This window comes from Pantherophis guttatus, chromosome 3 (assembly GCF_059756535.1).
Source record: "Pantherophis guttatus breed Tessera chromosome 3, ASM5975653v1, whole genome shotgun sequence".
NCBI classification, from domain to species: domain Eukaryota; kingdom Metazoa; phylum Chordata; class Lepidosauria; order Squamata; family Colubridae; genus Pantherophis; species Pantherophis guttatus.
Window position 1 is genome coordinate 104,854,577 of NC_142065.1, and position 24,264 is coordinate 104,878,840.

The window sequence follows — 24,264 nt, forward strand, 5'->3', positions numbered from 1 at the left end:
AAAAAATTTAAATAATTGTATTGTACACTGCTGTTTTACTGGACTGCAATTAACGTCTATATATTTCTTAAGTATTTTTAGAATTGCTTCAGGAATAGTTGATGACCTGGGACAATGGCCCATTTCTCATGGATTTCCATAAGGAATATAAAAGAGGTTGTGTAGAAGAATTGTGTACATGTTGCTTATTGTTACAGCTACATATGACAATATGACATATGTACAAAGATTTGAGTACACATATCTTAATTAAAATTAAAGCAATTTTAATTGCTTTAATCTGCCCCTTTGACAAGAAAGAGTATGGACAGAATGCAATTGTCTATTTTTTTTAATTCTTAGATATTATTAGTTACTAAAACTGTATATACCCCTTCTCTTAAAATTTATCATAGCAGCTTGTCCATTCTGCTTTAAAAATTATGGTCATAGAATTGTTTTAAATCAGTTAATACAAAACATACAGTTGGTCTCATAGAATTGCCAAAAAAGGGGGCAAAAGCTTGTAGAGTAGGTACTACATTTTTCTTGTTCTTTTAGGTACTTTTCCCAGACATCCAATACTTTTTTTCTGAAGAATAATAAAAACTGTACAATAGCTAGCAAGATGAAAAAAACTAAGCAACAGCAGATCTGATTAAACCAGAATCATCGACCACAATTATATTTTATATGATTTTCAATATTTTCTTCATATTTTACAGAGAAATATGGAATAAATATTACATGTATTTTGTAATAATCAGCTGTTGCCAATTAATAGCTGTGTCTGTCACAGATCATCAAAGTTACTATATTTTAGTAGTCAAGCTACACCTATAGGTTATTAATAATATTGATTAAATTAATTTTTTTTTACATTTGCCTGTTTTGTTATTCAAAATCATGAAAACAAATATTTATTAAAAGACATGAAAATAAATTACTTCTACTTCATTTTTATTCTTTCTAATTAAAAAAAAACTACATTTTTCCAGGATCTTGGCCCCAGATGTATTTTGCCCTTGTCAGACAAACTTTACATCTAATGGGAAAAAAGAGGCAACTGCTTAGGAAGAAAGAAAAAAGCTCCTTGTTATTCATAAAACTTACAAATTCCTTTTAATGATAGTTGCTTGGCTTGGAGTGCTATGTACCACAGGGATTCCTGAATCCCAACTTGAATGTCTGTATGTAATTTTTAATTTTATGAATATTTTTATTATTGTGAATACACTCTTCTGTTGACTTTTACCACTTTAAAAAGGTTCTTTTCACAAAGAATAAATAAACTCCTTTTAATTTTTGCTACCTGTGTAGAACAGCAGCAATTGAAATAGATATTTAGGGAGTACTATCATTTTTTATTGTTGCTATATGGCCAACAAGCGATGCTTTAATTTTTCCCAATTTCTTATAAGCTTGTTAATGTTTTTAATTAGAGGATTATAACTGTTTCCTCATATATAATTCAGATCTTTAGTGAAATAGTATTTCTAAACACTTAAGATTACAGTGCCTAAGGGTGCAACAAGCTGCAACTTTTTCTGGGGAACATTTAAAAGGCATTTCCCCCCTTGGATTGAAACGTGAACTTGCTACTGCCGGAAGGTACATTTAGCTAACTGAAGTAACTTTAAGATAACCTTAGCTAAAACTGGACAGCTTTCTAATGTCTTACAAAGCAAAATATTACCTGCAGAAGATTGTATTCCTGGTTACGTACCTTTTATGCCCCAGCTTTTGAATAGCTCTAAACTAGTGAAGTGCAATAGCAAATAATAAAAATGGGACACTTCTGCCATAAACAGATCTCATCTGTTAACGCATGGAACTTAGCAGAAATGTCAGTATGCTAAATAAACTCTAATGGTTTATACTGTTGTTTCATCTGTATAAACTTGGTTTAAATCTCCCCCAGCATTATTCCCTTTTCTTGAAATGAGTGCAATTTGGCCAGATAAAGCTTTTATTTATTCATACTGTTCTTTACTGCAGGAATAGAACAAACTCAGCTGTTTTCTTTTCCCAACAGACCTTTAAGGAAGATATACATTTACTCTCAGGATATAGTAGTTACCACATAAAAATGGTTATTCCCTTGCTTTTGATGATCCAATAGATTAAAATTGCCCTTTAACTACAAGTAGTCCTCGATTTACAACAGTTCATTCAGTGACCGTTTGAAGTTACAACGGCACTGAAAAAAGTTACTTATAACAATTTTTAATGCCTATGACTTTTGCAGTATCCCGATGGTCACATGATTTACATTCGGATGCTTAACAAGTGGTTCATATTTATAACGGTTGCACTGTCCCGGGGTCATGTGACCATCTTTTGCAGCCTTCTGACGAGCAAAATCAATAGGGAAGCCAGATTCACTTAACAACTGTGGTACTAATTTAACAACTGCAGTGATTCACTTAACAAATGTGGCAAGAAAAGTCATAAAATGGGGCAAAACTTAACAAATTTCTCACTCAGCAACATAAATTTTGGGCCCAATTGTGGTAATAAATTGACCACATAAGCATAACTTACCTGTACGCTATTTAGAGAAAATAATATTTCTATATATGTCCATATTCTTTCAAGAGTTGAAAAATCCATTTACATTTTGTGAGAATATCTTATTATTATTGCCCAACTTGTTAAGTATTGCCTTTTATTGTGTATTTTCTGATAGCATAAACTGAAAGTGACTCCTAAACAGTCCCCACAACCAACTTTGCAACAAAATAAAGCTTAAAGAGCAAATCTTTTCTATATTACTGTAATAAAAAAAAAGGATTATAGCAAAAACTTCCATATGCATAATTCGCCCAAAGTAACTTTGCAAGCACTCTACTAAAAAGCAGGATGCATGAAATTAATTCTGAAGGGAGCTGGGTATTTAGGAAAGATTTGTCCTACAACTTTTCGCTTACAGCCCCAAAATCAGTAACATTCAAAGTAAGTCTCAGCCTTTCAAGATAGGAAATTAAAAAACAGCCACAACAGAGATTGTATTGTTTGTTATAGGACAGCATAACAAAATCTTGAAAGCCTGTCTGTCTACTCAATGGTGTGCTAAATAAATTCTAAGTGGGGCTACTTGGGAGTTTCTTTTTCTTTCTTCTTTCTCAGGACTGAGTAACTTTTTCCCATAGTCCCTCCTTAATGGTTTGCTCATTCCTTCCTCATTCTCAAGGGAAAGTTCATATTCCTTCACACCACTAACTAGAAAGCAACCCATTAACAGTTCCTGAACAAGTTAAAGAAACAATTTCAATGTTGTTTAAGGACCCTGAATATAAGCCTCAACACTGTTTTAAGATTGTTTAGGAAAATCCAAATGGGTCTGTGTCCATTTACCAAGCCTTATTTTCCTTTACAATATCAATTCTTTGATTTTCCGTTTATCAAGTGTTACTTCAAATGGTTGCTTACCCAGGTAAGCAGATTCTTCTCATTTTCAGTAAGCTATTTTTTAAGGTACTTCCGTGCTGCTTTCATCATTTTTTCAGGTAGAATTGCCACCTGGGGTTTGAAGACACCCCCTCTTCCGAAAAGGGAATTCCTGCCTTTCAATGTGTTTCTTGTTGTTGTTGGGAATGCTCAGAAAATTGTGCAAGAAGATGGATCTACCATTACAGCTAACAGGGTACAGTTATATTCACAGTGAATTTAATATTGTGGAAATGTTATGCAGTGAGTTATCCAGAAAACTAGATCCAGTTACTAAATTATTGAAGATGGGATCTGCCTTTAAGATAAGTTCCTTAGCGTTTTTTTTTTAAAAAAAATAAACAAACTTATTTATGCATGGACTAATATTTTAAACAATTGCTTGGGAACTATGAATTCTTCAGCAAATAAGATAAAAATTTCTCGGATTCTTTATTGCTTTCTTCTACCAATACTTTAGTTTCATTTCATATGGCATAACTTTTTCCTCCCTTTAAATTAATTTTGCAACTCTTTCAGAGATTCTCTGCACTTTACTAGGTGTTCCATTTGTGTTCTCTCTCCCTCTCCCTCCCTCTCTCCTTCGACCTCTCAAACTAGGGTGAGCTTAATAGACCACTGGTGAGCAGGGAAATGATTCTTAAATCCTTGAATTGGTAATAAAACTGACTCACAAACATATTTATTTTTCTCGCCTATCTCAAAGATACGTTTTTCACGTTAATTCTTAACTATATAAAACATCAATGAAACAACTTAAACAATATGGGAATAATAGCAATGTACTTAGAAGGAAAAACATGGTTAAAACATTAAGCTCTAAAGCATGCTGGCGAAGGGAAATAATATAACAATTTTTTCAGAAGATACCACTGAGAGAAGAAAAATATGAAAGTGTATAGGTAGGAATGAGGATAAAGAACCACACATTTGGGGGGGATGCAAGGAAATAAAACTAGGTAGGTTAACTAAGTAGTAGGGGAGCTAATTCAAAGAATGGAAATTGCTTTACAGCACTTCCTAGCATAAATTAGAAAGTGAAGAAATCTGCTCAGTGACAACTTCTTTGGGATTTACAAAATTGCAGGACGAAAAAAGGGGAGGTATGCAGCAAGATTGACAGATCACGTAAAATAGAAATAATTGAAACTCACCAAGTATACCTGTACGATAGCATATTTAAACAAAATGATATCCATTATGAATATATACTGTGTGCAATACGATAATATTATAAAAATTAGTACAATATAATGTATTCCATTAAAGTTACAATGGAAAGAAACAGCATAATGTGGTAGCTACCCAGAGGTCCTACTGAAAGTGATCACAATAATCAGGAATTTCTGAATTTAATGAGAACGAGCAAGTATGCTGGTAAACACTATATTTTTTTGGTTTACATTTTTTAAATTTTATATTATTTGTACATATCGATATGTGAATGGTGTGATATCTGAGTTTCATACATTTCAATAAAAATAAACATCATATTATTACACACAATTATTACTTTTCATTTTCATTGTTTCAAATTGTTTGCACATATCCTTTACTTCAGTTCTAAACCTTCTTTTTACTCTTACTCTTCCATGTGTCTTAATATATTGGTGTATGTATACTATAATTCCCCTCTTATTTCTATCTCTATTTTAACTTCCCCGCTTCCTGTCACTATAATCTTCAAAGATGTGATAATAATCTTTCTTTTCTGTTCCCTACTATTACCATGCATATTTTTCTTGCAATACATTCTTTCGTTTTCTAATCACCCTTTATTTAATTCTAACATGTTTTTATGCTTATTTGATACTATCATTCAAATTCTAATTTTCCAATTAAAAACTTAATTTTTAAGTTCAGAGACCTCATATCTCTGTTCATCTTTCTCATCCTAGAGATTCTACTATTAATACACATGTTTACATTAAGATATATTCTTCCATTATCTAATCACCTATTAGCCATGTTTTTATACATATTTAACTTCCACACTACATACAAAGTAATTATCCATTATATAGTTCTAATATTAATGCACATTATTACAATATTTTCATGAAATATCTTTTGCTTTGCTTTCCCTTTTTTTTCCCTTTATCCCTATTCCCTTGCCCATAACTTCATTTTTAATCTTCTTTTTTTGGTGGGTTGCCTCCCATATCCTTCTTTTAATTCTTTTATTTCATCTACATTTAAATCCATTTTTTGGCTATGTATTCTAGCTTTTCTTCCCCTATCTACCTTTCCCCACTGTCTAATTTTGAAGCTGTAAACACTATTGATTGCTCTTCTTGTCAATAGGAATGGCTGAAGAGATGATCAAAAATATTTCAATGGCTATCTTGATCTGTGAGCCACAATTTTTGACTGCTTCCTCTGATGGAATTCATGGTTTGTTCTTGGCTTTTAATCCCTGGTTTATCAGGGAGAACATTTTCAGAAATGTGGCATATGAGTATAGCAATTCATTTTAAAATAGAATAAAAGTGCTGTTGTGGTTCTTTATGTTTATATCACTTGGTATGCTTTTTACAAAAAAAAAAAGATTAAGATAATCATACATTAACTTAAGCGTAGTCCTGATCTGTATTTTCAGAATAAGGGGTTTAGATGTATATAACTAAACTAATAGTATTCTGGGGATTTGTGCTTGATTTACCTAAACTTGTGATACTTTTAAATTTCTGGTCTGTTCACTTTGTACTTTTCTCTCTCCTCAATACAAATGTTTTGTATTGAGTAAAATCTCAATATTTTAAAAAAATTAATGTATGATTATCAACAATAGCAATCAACACACCATGAAACATAACCTGTAAAATTATAGTCTTGTTAATAAGAAATCTACCTTTAAAGATAAATTTAAGAGAAAATCAAATTTTAGATGATACCCAAACTCTAAGATTTCTTTTTCAATATATTCATTATTTTAAATATCAAGGCATGCTCCTACAACTTAATTTACTATTCTTCTACTGAAGCAATTATATGCATTTTCTAATTTTCTAACAGTTGTTAGGATATGCAAGGCTACTTCATTATACTTTGTAAGAAACATAACATTTGATACGGTATTATTTCATAGAACGATGACATGTTAGAAAGGGAATCAACTTTTAGAATTTGTCTCATTTGGTTATAGCTCAAATTGTTGGGCTTTTTAACATTGCACCAAATAATGATGAATGATCTGACCTAATTGTCCAGGTTTTTTACAAACAAATTATCAATTTTAGCAGTCAATTCTTGAATGATACCCCGTCAGTAAAATATTTTACAATCATTTTCCCTAAGTGTGGCAGTCACTGTAAATTTAATATTGTTCTTCCCTTGAAATTCTAATTGCTATATATCATTGTTCTGTCTAAAGCCTATATCCATTTATTTATATAATATTTAACTTGTTCACTTTCTGAAGCATATTTCAACTCCAACTTGTAAATAAGGCTGCAGTAAAAGCTAAAAAACGGAATTTTCTTGAGGCTATTTTAATTGGAAATTAATCTCAGAAACAAAATTCCATGTGAAGATGAGATGGCTCCGCTAGTATGGATATATCCTGAGAGCAGCACCTTCCACCATTGCCAAGACTGCTTACCAACTAGAAGTCAATGGCTGGTGACCTTGCAGGCACCCAAAACAGAGATAGCAAGACACCATCAACAAAGATATGCAAGCTGCGGGCCTCTGCCCTGGAGACTCAGATGACCGTGCAAAGTGATGTTCAATGATCCGAAAAGCAGACCCTGCAGGAATACGCGAGGAGGAGGAGGAAGACGAAGATGAAGACGAAGCAGAAGCAGAAGCAGAAGAAGAAGAAGAAGAAGAAGAAGAAGAAGAAGAAGAAGAAGAAGAAGAAGAAGAAGAAGAAAGAAAATTCCATGTGACAGCCCATCTTTGCTCTCAATGTTCCCATCTTTCTTTTCTTTGCTTCTGGAATTTCTAAAGCTATTCTAACTAGATCTATTTGCTGCTCTTCTGATGGCTCTTCTGATGGCTCATCAGGGGATTTCTTAAGGCCATATCATAAGAAGAAGAAAGATTTGATTTACAGACTCTTTGGTTCACAGCCCAGACATAGCTTTTATGCCACACCGATATTTTCTTTTATAAATGAGCAGATGCAATATTCCAGAAACTTACTGGCAACTACAGACATTTAAAATTGATCCTTGCTGAAAGGGACGTAACATCAAAATAGTGTTTTATTTTATTAAAGGAAGTTATGCATTCATTCATCTAGCTCAGTACTCTTTCTGCCCACACAGTACATTCCGGTAGACTGGTTATTCTCTAGATCCCTTCTATTAAATACTGCATCTTGTGGGACCAAAGAAATGTCATGGCCCCTGCCATCTGGAATAGCATTCCCCCAGAGATACAAAAAGCACCCATTTTATATCTCCTAGGATTCTAAAAAGCACTGAAGATCTGGCTTTGGTCTTAGGTCTGGTGTTGATGGGATTGCTGGACCACTCATTTAGCTTGATTTGTTATGGTTGCATTGTTTTGATCTGGGCTACCTGTGAAATTGAAAGTTTTAAACTTTTTTAAAAAAAAAATGTATTTGTAAACCACGTAGAATCTATGGAAGAGGGTGGCTATAATAAATTTAAAATAACAACAACAACACTATAGTGAAAGAAAACAGTGGGTTTTTTTAGGTTAATCAAGAAATACCAGAGATTGGGTCAAGACATTCTGCCTGCAGAGCCTGTGCCCCACATCGCTCAATGGTAGCCCAAGGACTGCATTAAGTGAATGCTGCTAAATATAAACTGATCTGAACATACTGTTATGCAAGAAATGGGTATTTTAAAAGAAAGAGTAATATTAGATATTTAAGAGGAAGAGGAAAAACTTAATTTCATCTGATGTGAATAGTTCCCAAGCACTTCACAGCAATGAGTTATTTGAAGGGCTTCTTCCAAATTAAGAAGAAAAGAAAAGAAAGCATTCATTTCAGAATATTATGCAACTATAAATCAAAATTCCAAGCTCTGGACAAAGGCCCATTAAGTTGTGCAGTTGAGTAATTTTTTTCCCTGTATGGATGCCACTGTTCAGTGCCTAGAAGAATGGTGATGAAGTCTCTATACTGGAATTGAATGTTCTATTCAGAAATGAATTTTTAAAATAGCCAGGCTGTGCATATTAACAACTGGAAGAGAGAGGGGGAAAAAACGAAATTGAAGAACAAAGACATATCACATGTCCTGCAAGTAATGTATTTCGAGCCTTTTAAGACTGCTAATTTGTTTCTAAAGATAACATCACACTTAACCCGGAAACTGAGGGCAATCAATACTAGATTGTACTCCAACCTATCGTTTTTTATTCTGTTCCTTCAGGGGACTGAGCCACCTGACCTCACAGTTGGTGCCATTTTACTCTTTCAGTGACTGTAAGGAACATTTGTTGGAAAGCAGCTGCATCTGAAGACATGTAGAATTCAGGTTTATTATCAGGTATGCTCTTCATCCATTTCCCACTTACTAACCAGAAACCCAAGCAGCAGCGAAGCTTCCTATTATGTCTAAACAGAACTTCTGATCTGAAGGTTCCTTAAAAAGAGTAAGACAGCAGAGTTTGAATGTTGGTTTTCTGGGCCTACTCTGCCAGTTGTATAAGAGCTCAAGATCTCAGTGTGCATAAATAGGAGGTGGTAATGAATTTATGCCTACATGAGAGTGACTTCAAATCTTCCTTTTGTATAAAACAGAACATTGAAAAATTATGTTTGGTATAGAAATGGAGCTAAGGTATTCAGACTTGCTGAAGCGTGTGTGTTTAAGCAATTTCCGGAATCACCATTTTATGGGTGGAAGGCAATTGCAAAAAGTTGGAAGTACTACTGTTTTCAGAGTCTGCTTTATTAACTCAAATTTAGAGTTTAACATATTGTGTGAACCAGTCATCTTCTGAATGTAAACTCTCAATGGGTTAAATCAAAGAGTATATCTGGTCCTCTGTCAACAATGCTAGATAATTCTAAATTCTAAAATGGTGGTGCCTTGCTTGGCTGTGGCTGGTTTGGCTCTCAAGAGTGTTGGGGTTTTGGAGATGAAAATGCCATCCAGTGATTCTTTGGGAATTGTGACAAGAAAGCTGAAATCTATTACCAAACTGTTATATGACCATCATTCTATATTGGATTGGTGATGTTTAGCAAGAGAGGAACTATTGATAAAGCTGTTCTGGAGAGTCTGTGTTGCTTCAGACTACTTTGGTTGAAGGTGCAAGCAGCGGAAGTGTTAGTGGTTGTTCAGAGGCTGTGAGATCAGTTACAATCTCTGAAAGTGCTGAATGCTTCGGGCAGTGGAGGCAGCGGGGAGCAGCAGCCTTTGAAGCAGGGAAGCCTCCCTTGGGCTCTGAATGTCTTTTGAGGTGGAGACCGTGTGATTGAAAGAGGAAACGAGGCAAAGATGGAGGGCTAACACCAGGCTAAAGGCTAATCCATATAGTGTATTGCCACTATCTATTTTGTTTACTAATGTGTTCCTTAGAGTCTAAAATCATTTACATGAAGCTATGGTTAATAACGAAGCAGCAGGTGAGAAACTGCTGTGTCACCATTGCAACGGAAACTTGGTTAAAGCATTCCATCCTGGATAGTGCTGTTAGCTTGAGCGGATTTTCAACATTTTGGTTTATTTTCTTTTAGAGTGGGAATCAGAATTACATTTTTTAATATGTGCAAGTGGGTTCACAGAAAAAAAATGACAATAAAGGCTATCTTGTCTCTTAACATAGAATTCAATCAGACACAGAGTCATGGCCGTAAATGTTGGCACCCCTGAAATTTTTCCAGAAAATGAAGTATTTCTCACAGAAAAGTATTGCAGTAACACACGTTTTGCTATACACATGTTTATTCCCTTTGTGTGCATTGGAACAAAACCAAAAAAGGGAGGAAAAAAAGCAAATTGGACATAATGTCACACAAAACTCCAAAAATGGGCTGGACAAAATAATTGGCACTCTTTACTTAATATTTGGTTGTACACCCTTTGGAATAAATAACTGAAATCAGTTGCTTCCGATAACCATCAATAAGCCTCTTACACCTCTCACCCGGAATTTTGGACCACTCTTCCTTTGCAAACTGCTCCAGGTCTCTCTTATTGGAAGGGCGCCTCTTCCCAACAGCAATTTTAAGATCTCTCCACAGGTGTTCAATGGGATAGAGATCTGGACTCATTGCTGGCCACTTCAGAACTCTCCAGCGCTTTGTTGCCATCCATTTCTGGGTGCTTTTTGACGTACGTTTGGGGTCATTGTCCTGCTGGAAGACCCAAGATTTCCGACGCAAACCCAGCTTTCTGACACTGGGCTCTACAGTGCGACCCAAAATCCCTTGGTAATCCTCAGATTTCATGATGCCTTGCACACATTCAAGGCACCCAGTGCCAGAGGCAGCAAAACAACCCCAAAACATCAGTGAACCTCCACCATATTTCACTGTAGGTACTGTGTTCTTTTCTTTGTAGGCCTCATTCCGTTTGCGGTAAACAGTAGAATGATGTGCTTTACCAAAAAGCTCTATCTTGGTCTGGACGTTTGCCCAGAAGGATTTTGGATTACTCAAGTACATGTTGGCAAACTGTAGTCTTGCTTTTTTATGTCTCTGTGTCAGCAGTGGGGTCCTCCTGGGTCTCCTGCCATAGCGTTTCATTTCATTTAAATGTCGACAGATAGTTCGCGCTGACACTGATGCTCCCTGAGCCTGCAGGACAACTTGAATTGCTTTGGAACTTGTTTGGGGCTGCTTATCCACCATCTGGACTATCCTGCGTTGGCACCTTTCATCAATTTTTCTCTTCCGTCCATGACCAGGGAGATTAGCTACAGTGCCATGGGTTGCAAACTTCTTGATAATGTTGCGCACTGTGGACAAAGGCAAATCTAGATCTCTGGAGATGGACTTGTAACCTTGAGATTAGTGATATTTTTCCACAATTTTGGTTCTCAAGTCCTCAGACAGTTCTCTTCTCCTCTTTCTGTTGTCCATGCTTAGTGTGGCACACACAGACACACAATGCAAAGACTAAGTGAACTTCTCTCCTTTTTATCTGCTTTCAGGTGTGAGTTTTATATTGCCCACACCTGTTACTTGCCCCAGGTGAGTTGAAAGGAGCATCACATGCCTGAAACAATCTTATTTATCCACAATTTTGAAAGGGTGCCAATGATTTTATCCAGCCCATTTTTGGAGTTTTGTGTGACATTATGTCCGATTTGCTTTTTTTCTTCCCTTTTTTGGTTTTGTTCCAATACACACAAAGGGAATACACATGTGTATAGCAAAACATGTGTTACTGCAATACTTTTCTGTGAGAAATACTTCATTTTCTGGAAAAATTTCAGGGGTGCCAACATTTACGGCCATGACTGTATATAACCCTCTCTCTTCTTCCCTCTCTCTTCAATATACGCTTTTACTATTCATATAATATGGACCAGCCAAACCTGAAAATATAAAGAAACTTTTAACCATTAAACATACTTAAAATAAAGGAGAGATAGAGATAATGTTCCAGTTTTGAATTGTGAGTTGCCTAGACCAGCTTTTTCCCAATGTGGTATTCTTCTACTACAGATCTAAGATTTAGCATTGCAACAGGATGAACAAGATGATATGCCTCCATTTTGTTACGTGATCTGCTACTGAACAATCTTATGCTGAACAAATACTGAAATTCTTATTCAGAATTATCCATGGAAAGAATAAGCCATGATTTTTAAATGTAAAGAAACCTGTAATCACAGTTTAAAAAGAAAAATAAATAGAATTTGAAACCTAGGATAAGGAAAATTGAGAATGTAGGACAGGGATATATATCGTGGTGGGATTCAGCCAGTTCGCACCACTTCAGGAGAACCGGTTGTTAAATTTCTGAGCAGTTTGGTGAACTGTTGTTGGAAGAAATCATTAGGGCAGAGAACTGGTTGTTAAATTAGTTGAATCCCACCACTGGATATATACATGTTAATTAAAACAAGCAAAGATATGAGAACAGTAAGAATGCTTCCTTAGTTTTTACAGACTCTTAAGTAGATCATAAAATGTTTTCCCGAAAATAAGACCCTGTCTTATATTTTTTTGAACCTTGAAATAAGCACTTGGCCTTATTGCCATGCGCTCAAAAACCCAATTGGGCTTATTATGGGGGGGGTGTCTTATTTGGGTGGGTGGGTGGGAAACAGGGTAACATTCTAGAATATTGTTACTCATTATTGTCATTTAAAAACTTGTTGCAGTTCTGTTGGAAAAGCCATTTAATTTTAATTGGATTTACACTGTAAATGACTCACTCTCAACATAATACTAGAAAAAAATGCAGTAATTCAAGTATGGGTACTTCCTATTTTGGTCCACCCAAATTTCCCAGGAAATCTGGAGTAAAATTATAAAAACAAATAATTTACAACTGAACATCTGCCTCACAAAAGGAAACTGAACATAAAGTATAGAGTGATAATTTCCATCTGTAGAATAAGGGGGAAAAAATCCACCAGTGTCAGAATTATTATGAAGAATGAATATTTTAGAATACAGAATCACAGACAATAATATGAATTGATGTATTTTTAAATCATATTTTAAGAAAATTAGAAACAAAATCTGTCTAGCCACTCCCTACCCATCTAAACATAGGTGCAGTGAGGGTAGCTTAAGGTAGCCCATCTGGGCTTCTTGCTTGGAGACTGTTTGGCATTCCTTGCCGTCTTGCTTCATATTTCTGAACAATGGTTTCACAGGCGAATGGAACGCAGAGGTAAACGAAAGCCTGCCTCTCAGAGAAGATAGATATTCTTTGCCCAATCAAGCACAATGCTTTGCTTCTGCTGCCACATGCCCAGACAATGAACTTGTTAAAAAAATAATAATCCTATATGCTGTAGTGCAGGGGTGTCAAACTCAATTTCACTGAGGGCCACTGAGGGTTGTGTTTGACTTGCCCACTGGGGGGGGGGGGCTGGCGGGCATGGTCAGGGTGGGTGTGGCCAGTTCGACGTCACTCGTGTCAGGGGCCCATGTGGTGGCCTTGCGGCCCTCCCAAGCTCTGTTTCACTGGCAGAGGCACTGCGGGCCAGTCCTTTGCTGTTTCCAGGGCAGCCCCACGGGCCAGATCTAAGCACCCTTGGGGCAAATCCGGCCCCTGGGCCTTGAGTTTGACACCCCTGCTGTAGGGATAAACACTATACCATGGACATATACTGAGTTTGTCACAGAATCCTATTGAAAAGAAATGTCTACTTACTGGTACTCGGAAAGGTGATGTATTTGAAGTATCTGTGGGATTGCTTGTTCCAGAGATGCTCCGTCTTCGAGGAGATGTCTCTGGTGGAACCTCTGAGACAAGACGATGAAAATAAATAAGGGAGAAAGTAAGTTTTTCCTTAAATAGAAACATCCTTCCCATTCCCTATACAAATCTTTTAATATAATGATTTTATTATATCAAACAATGAAATTATATATGTATAGTGTAGTTAACAATGTAATATAAAACTACAAGAAAAGAAATTTGGGGAAATTATATTAGAGCTAAAACAATTCCAGAAATGTTGAACAAACTGGTTAGAAGTCTCTTTTATTTTATTCATTTTGCTCCTTGGTAAAATAAAGAATGCAAATTGATTAAGCAATCAGATATAGATTTATTTATCAAGGTCTCTAATCATTCTGTTGGCTATTCTTCATGCAGAAAATTATCATTCCCGATGTCAGGATAGATTTCAAATAAAGGGGATAGAATAGCATGCAAAACTCACTAACCCACCTTTTTGCACAGTACAATATGAAGAGAAGTTACACTTGTTAGTTCTTAATTCAGTAGTTCAAGAATTTAGTATCTCAGCATTTCATAATAAAATGATAATTTACAATGTTATTGGACAACTGAATAAAATATTATTTAATTAGTAGTTGAGTAAGTTCACTTTAGTTGTAAGCATGTTATGTATTCCCTTTTTACTCTTTTAAATTGAACTTTACTTCATTTTAACTTATTTTATGTAATTTGTTTAGAAATTCATCTTTATTTTTTCCTGAACTATATATGCCAAGAGGGCATAATTTTCTCCCAGAATATATCTACATTCTCCCAAACTCCTCCATTTGCCATGGAGTGGGCTGATGTAAACATTTAAGTTTTGGCTCATCAAACTGAAATTCCTAAAACAGGAAGTAATGGGCCGTTTCCTTGAAAGTTTTGTGGATACTGCTTCAAATTTCACCAAAATATAGCATTTAAAAACATGCTGCATACAGGTAGTCTTTGACTTACAACAGTTCATTTAGTGATTGTTTGAAGTTACAGTGACACTGAAAAAATGATGTATGACCACTTTTCACACTTACGACCATTGTAGCATCCCTGTGGTCACCTGATCAAAATTCAGATGCTTGGCAACTGACTCGTACTTATGGCAGTTGCAATGTCCCAGGGTCATGTGATCAACTATTGCACTCTTCTGATAAGCAAAGTCAATGGGGAAACCAGATCCTCTTAACAACCGTGTTCCTAACTTCCTAACAGCAGTGATTCACTTAACAATTGTGGCAAGAGAGGTCGTAAAATGGGGCAAAACTCATTTAACAAATGTTTTATTTAGCAACAAAAATTTTAGCCTCAATTGTGCTCACATGTCAACAACGACTTGTATTTAGATCAGGTAGTTGTTTATTTTAACCAAATTTGATTACCAAATTTCAAAAAAGGAAACATATTTATATCTGGTGCCCTGTAAAACTTCGTTTAAAAATTCAAATTTTTAAGGTATGCACTTTTTAAGGTATGCAATTTCAGGTATGCACTTTATAAATGTCAGAATTTTTTCCAGCTCAAAGATTTTGAAGGTTCCTCTTAGCTATCTAGTTCTGCATTACTCTGAAGGAACTTTTAATTCTTAATGCCTATGTGTTGGATACAGAACATAGTTTGCTTTCACTCTTTCAGCTGATGCGCAACACGAATCACAAAAATAGCAAGGCTAGACTTCCATAAGGTCTAGGGTGGGCCATTTCCCGCTTTATGAGAAAAATGGTGACTCCAGGTTCTCAGAGTTTTCATTAGAATGATGGAAAAATACTGTCCTTTTTGGGTAACATCTCAATATATGCCAAAAAAAAAAAAAAAAGGGAGCTTGTGTGATAGCTCAATGTTACTGCACACATACATACCCTTCGCATATATCAATGCATCGGTTCTTCTGTTTCCTACAGCCTCATCTGTGACATTTAGCAAATTTCGCAGGTAATCCCATCAGGAACCCACACCTAACCATCAATTCAATTTTTGACCAGTTAGGAAATCTCATCTTGCAAAAATGCTTGTCTTGATCCTTTCTGCTTAGGTACACCAGTATTCCTGCTTTAGCCCAGATTCCAGTTTTTGGACTCCGGCATAACATTATTTTTCTGCCATCCTTTCCTTCCACATCACAGGTTCTACTCTGCAACTCATAACCATGGTGACAGCTGTTGGGGAAAATGCCTGGCTTGCAAAGCTACAATGTCATGCTATCACTACTGAGGCTCAGCAAAGGCTCCTGGGATTGTGTTGTATTAATGGCTTATTTTCTAATTTGCTAGCTTCTTGAAGCAGGACTAGAAATTGAGATAAACTCAGAAACATCAGACACAGGTGAAATCTTTTACTGTTGAGAACTTCACAGCAAGGAACAGATTAACAAGTCAGGCAGTGATTGAAGGGGAGGGGGAGAGAGAATATCTGCTGGAAATTCAGGGACAGGCAGACCAAATGGGATATGCCACACAGGGACATCAGTGGCACAAGTGGCATGGGAAGCAAGGAAAGTCCTGGCAAGACTTGAGGGGTTGGGGATATGTTGCAGTGAGATTGCAGAGAAGAGGGGAGCATCAAGGCACTGAGAAGGCCCAGCAGAGTCATTGACAAAGCAGGGATAGGCAGAAGGGCATAAGCAGTAGCTACCCAATTTATTCATTCCCCTGTAAAATCATTCCAGGATCCTTCCAGATGTGGTTCTGGCCAAAATTGGGAACAACAAAATGTTCCAGGTTACATTACTGCTGAACCACAATCAATTAAAAATGAATGGGCAAAACTCCCAATTGAACACTGCTATCATGTCTTCTCTAGTCCTCCTTTTCATATTTTTTTTAAAAAAATTGATTTATATGCCGCCCTTCTCTGGAGACTCAGGGCAGCTTACAATGCGTTAAGCAATAGTCTTCATACTTTTGTATATTTATACAAAGTCAGTTTATTGCCCCCATAATCTGGGTCCTCATTTTACCTACCTTAGAAAGGATGGAAGGCTGAGTCAACCTTGAGCCTGGTGAGAATTGAACTCGCAGTAATTGCAGGCAGCAGATGTAAGTGGATGTTAATTAGTCTGATGAGCCACCAGAGCTCCTATGGTCATTAGACTAGACATAGCCAATTCCTGTAACTGTTCTTTGTATGTTTTACACTCCAGCCCCTTAATCATTCTTGTTGCTCTTCTCTGCACTCTTTCCACAGTCTCAACATCTTTTGAAACTCTGAAAAGGCAGGCGTTGGGATGCCTGTCCAAATACAAACTCCAAACTCTTGCCCTTCTCCTTTGGGCAAAGCAGCTGAGACCGCCCAAATCAGCTCCCTTGGATCATTACTCACAGAAGGGTAGATACTCAAGACAATTGTTTGGTTCTCTCCTCCCTTCTGCAGACAGGAAAGAGCAAATACACTTCGGCAATTTAATCCCTCTTCCCAAATCATCAGTCACTTTTAGTCCATTAACAGGCGCCCCAAAGCTAGCACTCTTCTGTTATAGACACATTTCCTATGAAGAGTAAGGTTTGCCCGCCCCCGCCCCAAATAATTAATGACAAATGCTGTTGCTATGTGCTAAATTTGGATGGTAGCAAAATGTGTGTCTTTATTCCAATTCAGATGTAATCATCTATAAGAGAGAGATCTGTCTTATATTTGCTATTTGCTTATTCAGGAAAAATTGCCTGCCATCAACACAGCATGTCTGTTCTCCTGGGTTCTGTAGTCGTACCTGAAGAAACCTAAGGAACATAGCTCCAATTTTACCAGGAGAAAGATAGAGGAAAATAAACAGCTATTCATTCCTATGAACTTTGAGATAAACTCATAGGGCATGCTTTCACAATTGGACCCAAACCAGGTGTGAAATTCAGCAGGTTCTGACAGGTTCTGGAGAACTGGCAGTGGAAATTTTGAGTAGTTTGGAGTACTGGCAAATACCACCTCTGTCTGGCCTCAGAGTGGGGAGGGAATGGGCATTTTGCAGTATTCTTCCCCTGCCACACTCACCAAACCACACCACACCCACCAAGCCATGTCCACAGAATCAGTAGTAAAAAAATTTGGATTTCACCACTGAATGAAACTATTTTCTCTTCTTCCCATTGAGGCTAGATCGTGCTTTTGTATTGTTTTTACCTGCTTTTAAAACCAATCTTCCTCTCCCTCCAAGTATATTAAATAATTACAGTGGTGAGAATCTAAAACATAATCAATTGATGAGGGAGAGTTTAAAACTTTTAATTGGTTCATGCCCCATGGCTAATACATGAGTTGGAATGCTCAGCACAAGTTCACAAATTCATGTTCATATTCATCATGCCCTTGCAGCCTGGGAAAAAGACATGAAGCTAACCTTAATATTTGAAAATGGTTTGTTTCTGTGCAAGAGTAATAATATCTTGAAAAATGTCTACTTTCTACTGACAGCTCACAAAACAGCAAAGCTCTTTGTAATAAAGTTACAAACACTTCTTCCCTTTTAGCACATATACGAAGGCTCGCAGTTGAAAAACAATGTTAATATGGCATTAGTTGAGAATTTATAGAATTTGTGACTTGCAGTACTAGTTCTGGTAACAACTCTTGGAAATAATGCATATTAGATGCTCCCTTACACATACGGATGGCGGAGAGGCTAAGAGAGCTGGACTTGCATTCAGTTACCTATGGAGTTTGATCAGAAAGGTTTTAAGAACTGTGGGAAAATAAAACAAAAGGGCAGAGGCAATTCTCTTAACTCTTCTCACTATTCAATAAAAAAACAGAAGAAGGCTGCTTCACCTCCAATCCAATATTAACAAAAAATGTCTAAACAATTATCAGCAAGCTGCTCTGATAGCCACTATTTACATTGCTGAACTTCTTAACAGAATTGATCCAATATAGCCCATTAATAAGACAGAGAGAAGATATCAGAGTAACAAAGAAATTGGAAAAGTGCTCTCATGATTCAGTTCTCATGAGTAAAGTTTGGTTGGAATTTCAGGAACTGAAATCTGCATAAAACATATACAACCACAGAGTACACAATTGAGCTTACAAGAAGAGTTGGGCTAATTATATAAAGAGGGAAACAGAGGCCAAAGAATGTTCAGAGAACTACAAAGCAGCACTATAGGAAGGATAGGGAGATAAACAGAAATTGGCTTGCCAAACTCAGTATCAAAACAAAAATTAATGCAGCTGTTGATTAAAAGGAACAAATTTGGAGATACTAACAAAAGATTACTTTCTAATAATAGTATCAAATGGGTCAGTTACAGAAAGAGGCAGAAGAGACTAGAGATTCTAGGATAAGAATTGAAGGATGTAATTGCTTAATTTTTTCCCCAAATACCTATATATTACATTGATAGATATTTTCAGATACTTAGATATATCTAAAAATCAGGTCAACTTCCCTTCAGCTGCTAACAACAATAAAGTTACCACAAGCTAATCAAATGTTTATTTTCAGCAAAGATCTGGACAGCAGAATAACAGTTCATTCATTTGCCTTTTGGATAAGTACAAGTAGAAGCCATTTTCCTTCTTTTCTGTTTTCAAAGGACTCTGCAGTAAAGTTAAAGGCATAAGCAAACAGACGTAAGCAAACTTGCAGTACAATGGCGGAAACTTACATGCGGAGAACTGTAGCAATATTATCAACACAAAATATAAGAAATACCCAAAGATTGTTATAGAAACATTGCAATCTATTATAAAGCTTTAAGGATAGTAGAAAGAGGATGGAGCCTTAACTTCAGTGGTGAGATGCAACCGGTGTAACAACTGCTTTGCTTCGCACGAGCTTTGCACGTGCGCCAAACGGGCGATCTGCACGCACACAGTACATTTGAAAACAGCACCTTCTACTGCAGCTCTGGTGAATAAAACAGCTGAGGCACGGCAATCTGCGCTGCTGCGCCAATCAGCTGAGCTTCAAACAAAGGAAATGAAGATAGGTATAGCGCAGGGGCGCGTGGGCAGACCCAGCTGATCGTTGGAGCGAACCGGTTCGCTCTCAGCTGATTGTTGGAGCTACCGGTATGCCCGAACCGATCCGAACCGGCAGAATCCCACCCCTGCCTACCTTCAACTGGTAGTGAAGAAAGTACTCAGTAGGGCTGTGCAAAGCATCCTGAGGAGGTGCTTTGCAAGGGGTGGATGCAGGAACAAAGATCCTCTGCTTACTCCTCAAATGGTTAAAAGCGGCTGCATGGCTTGCAGTCATCACTTGGTGTCTTTGAGAGAGTCCTTCGTTTTCTGCTCATCTGTCTGCATGCACAGAGGGACACTTCTGCTGGAACCACCAGTGCATCCACTTGCATGCAGGAGCAGATGATAAAGGCTTTGGAAGTAGACAATAGAGATGCTCAAAAAGATAATGGGTTTTATGGTCCTCTTTCATCTGATCAGTGCAAAGCATCTCTTTTTAATGTTTGGCACAGCCCTGGTGGTTAACCTTTTTCCTTTGATGCCATTTTCTTCCTAAGGAACATTGCTCCTAACCCTGGTGCTTGATGGAGAAGACATAGTTGTGGACTTCTCCTGAATGAATCCCCTTTGAATGCTTTTAAAATACTTTAAAATGGGGAATAGGATCACAGATATCCAATTGTTATAGTCAGAATATTGGTTTTTTTCAACGGTCATATGTTAAACCTGTTTGATATCCTGCCTGGCTATTTGGTGGTATAATGCAGCTTTAAATGAAGCAATATGTTTTGAATAATGGGAAGAATAATGTAGACCTAACACTCACATATGTGACAGTAAAAAAAAAAAATCTTTTTAATACCTGGACAAGAATCTATTCTATGACAGCTAAGGAAAGAATATACCTGAGATATTATTTTAGGATTCCCTTCATTGTTTTCTGCAGAACATTAGTGGGTCTTTTTTATAATGAAATACTCAAAACGATTTTCAAAATTATTCAGAGTATAACAATAGTAAAAGAAATAATCGTTTCAAGCAGTATTTCTGAAACTTTCTGCAACTACCGACTGTAAAATTCAGAAAAAGTGGAAAATATCCAAGTAAACAACCCCACCCTCTCTTCTTTTATATGGTTAAAAAGTGGGAGGTTTGGTGTGGGGCATACCTTCCCATCTCCTCCATTTTAAAAGCCGCCTTTAACTCCATTTTTTATTTATCATAGAATCATAGGGCTGGAAAGGACCTTGGAGGTCTTCTAGTCAAACCCTCTGTCCAATGCCTGAATTCTTACATCAACCTGGACAAATAAATGATTGTCCAATCTGTTATTGAAAACCTCCTGCGATGGAGCACAAACAGCTCCAAAGGCAACCCGTTTCATCGATTAATTGCTCTCATTATCAGGAATTTTTTCCTAAATTCCAGGTTGGATCTCCCTCTGATGAGCTTCCACCCATTGCTTCTTGTCCTGCCCTCAGATGCTATGGATCTCCTCTTCTCTGTGTCAATCCTTCCATGTATTGGAAGATGTCTATCATGTCAACCTTAAGTCTTCTCTTCATTAGGCTAAACATTCCTAGTTCCCTTAACTGTTCATCATACAATTTAGCCTCCAGACCTCTTATCATCTTTGTTGTTCTTCTCTGCACTCTTTCTAGGCCTTCAGCATCTTTTTTGTATTGCAGTGTTGCTTGGGTAGTCCCAAGAGACCATTGTTCTACTTAGGATAGCAATGTGACCTATATGTTGGTATCTGGACTCAAAACTTGTTATTGTCGATTTTTTGAACTTTCTGCATGTGTTATTATTGATACATGTCAATGAATACATTTGCACCCAGTGACCCAATTTCCAGAACCAAATAATAATTCAGCATGGTAAACAACAACTTGAACATTAAAAGCATTCAATTTGGGTAAACTAGAAACAGTATAAACAGCAATTGGAAATGTCCTGTTTATTGTGTCTTGTCTCCTAGCTATAGAAATTATCTTCTTAAAAAATAGTGATCTGATGTCATGGAGTTTAGTAGAATCTAGCCAGCCAACTACAAGAACACAGACAAACTATGGACCACAATGGATTACCAAGACTTTGCACAGGACCATGTAGCTTAGAATAATAGAGATGGGAAAGGGCCTACTGATGGAAAGTCACACTTAATTACAACTGAGAGTAAATATGGTGCAGTAGCTAAGAAATGGAAAGGTTCAGGTTTTTATCCACTCTCAACAATGGAAGCTCACCAGGTGATTCAGGGCCAATCACGCTCTCTTAAACCAATTGACATAAGAGAGTTCCTGTTATGGGGAAAACAGGGAAAGGAGCACTACATATGCCATCTTGAACTTCTGAATGAAAAGCAGGATAAGTGTAAGAAAGAAAGAAATTACTCTCAGAAGCTGTAGCATTTGGCTTCCCTTGTTGCAGCTTGGAAGTTAAGTAATATAGGTGCTTGTACTCGGAGGAATGGCTATATCAGTGCTATGGAATAAACTGGAAAATTGATTCCCCCTGCCCCCCCCCAAGAAGACAAGAGCAAATCACCTTTGTACTATTATCAAAAACCTGTTCAACAGCAATGTTGGGTTTGGTAGCTGCCCAGTAACATATCATAGCTCTACATAGATGTAGTTTTCCAACCTGGCTTAATTATTTTCAATTGTATTACTGTAATGTAAACATACCCACAAGTATGACAAAAATCTATTCCAGAGGACATCCTACAAATATCTTACTTACTTCTCTTCAACCAGATGTAACTTGATTCATATGTACTGTATATAATTGACACAGAGAATAAAAAGCTAATTTTTCAAATAAAGTTTACAATGAAATAATAACCTCAGTATCCAATTGACAAAAGGCAACATAGACATACAAGCCTTGATTTTTCTGGACAGCATACAGTGAACTTTAGATGCAATGAACCAAATTTTAGTTTGGACTTCACTCCCAAACAATGGGTAAACAGCTTGGATAAGCTTGGTTAATATAATCTGCATCCAAATCAAGTTAATACAATTATGTATTAACTTGATTTGCATAATTACAGCAATCTCATAGACAGACATAAATGTTGTCAAAAATAAATTATACCATTATTAACATAAAGTATATTAACTCAAATGACATAAACTGATGCAAAATACAGACATTTGGTTTAATGGACTTTCAGATTTAATAAACTTCCCTGGCTCTAAATGGTCATGTACTGTAACAACTGTAACAACCTGTGCAGTAATGTAAACACATCTTCCCAAATCAACTGTCATTCTCCAGCAAGAGAGACTGGGGGTTTCTCGGGTCATGCTCAGATTTAATTCCTGGCATTAAGATCTTTAGGCGAAAAGGATGGGGAGGATTTTTAGGAGAGAAGGAAGAGAAAAGCAGACAATCTCATTAGAGTAGATCTGACATGATATGAAGCTTCATATGTTGTGAAGCTGTGTGGGAGTTATCTTGTGAGATCATGACACTCCATCCTGGAGAATAGGGGGAGGAGGAGTCTCTACAATCCAAACCCCACACACTGGGGCTACAGGTATCTATACTCTTAAGCAGCATTTGCCTTGGATTGAGTACTGCATTCAGATACATGCTGTTGGGCAATCTTACAGAATTTGTCGTTCAGATTTTTTAAAAATTTTCTCTGAACTGACTTCTTATACATATGGAGATATGAAAGAGTCATATTTGGCAGTAGAATATTTGTTTGTGAAGCTCAATACTGTTTCCTTGATCAGCAGAAGTTTTATCCATCTCTACATCGAAATATCCTTTTCATTAGTAATGGTAGGGATTCAGTGCCAACCCAGGATCATTTTGCCTCTTGAGCCAATCATTTTTGGCCTCATCTACCTTGTTAGACTACTGTAGGAACAAAATCACTCTTTCTTTTAAAAAATGGACTTAGTTGTATGTATTACAAGGGAGGGGGGAATATAAATTCTGTTAAAAAGTGAGTTTCCAGCATGTGGAATTATAGAAATGGATCCTATAATTACCAAAACTGAATATCTCATATAGTGCCTACTCTAATCTAACAATGGGTAAATATGTTCTAGAACTGAGTAAGCAAATGGGGAATTCTGAGACTTGAATGGTTCTTTGGAATGTGTTACCTTGTAAAGAGATTTAATCTTTCTGAAGTTTGAAAAACATGGCAACTTTTGCAAGAGATGAAGATATCAATCAGACATTTTCTGATTTTGTGACAATCATTTTAGAGTCTTGGAATCCTACCTGCTGTAACACTTAGAATCCTTAAGACATTGTGGACTTTAAGAGTGCATTTAACACGAAGAACATTGTGTGCACGTTTGCAAGTTTCTCATGTAGAAGAGAATTCAAACTTGACTTACAGACTACTTTTTAAGCAAGAATTCTGATAAACATTTTTATATGGCTTCACAACACTCTGATCCAATATGGCAATTCTTATATTTCCTAAAATAAAATTTAATATGACTAGTTCTCTGTTTTTAATTTTTACTCATCTTTATCAAAAAGATCATAAACCAGAATTGGTTACTTTTTAAAAACATAAGTGCAATGCCTGGATGTAAATAATACTGATGAACTAAAATGTCTTTAACGGGGC

General features: G+C 36.6%; 1 protein-coding gene across 7 annotated transcripts in view; it reads right to left on the reverse strand.

The window, feature by feature from the left end:
• The window catches only part of RASAL2 (RAS protein activator like 2), a 235,918-nt gene that overhangs the window by 58,424 nt on the left and 153,230 nt on the right, over positions 1-24,264 (reverse strand). For all 7 annotated transcript variants that reach the window (XM_087890144.1, XM_034409725.3, XM_060690139.2 and 4 more), the window contains one exon: positions 13,698-13,789. In XM_087890144.1, the coding sequence (XP_087746270.1) occupies positions 13,698-13,789 (92 nt within the window). The remainder of the gene's footprint in view (positions 1-13,697; positions 13,790-24,264) is intronic.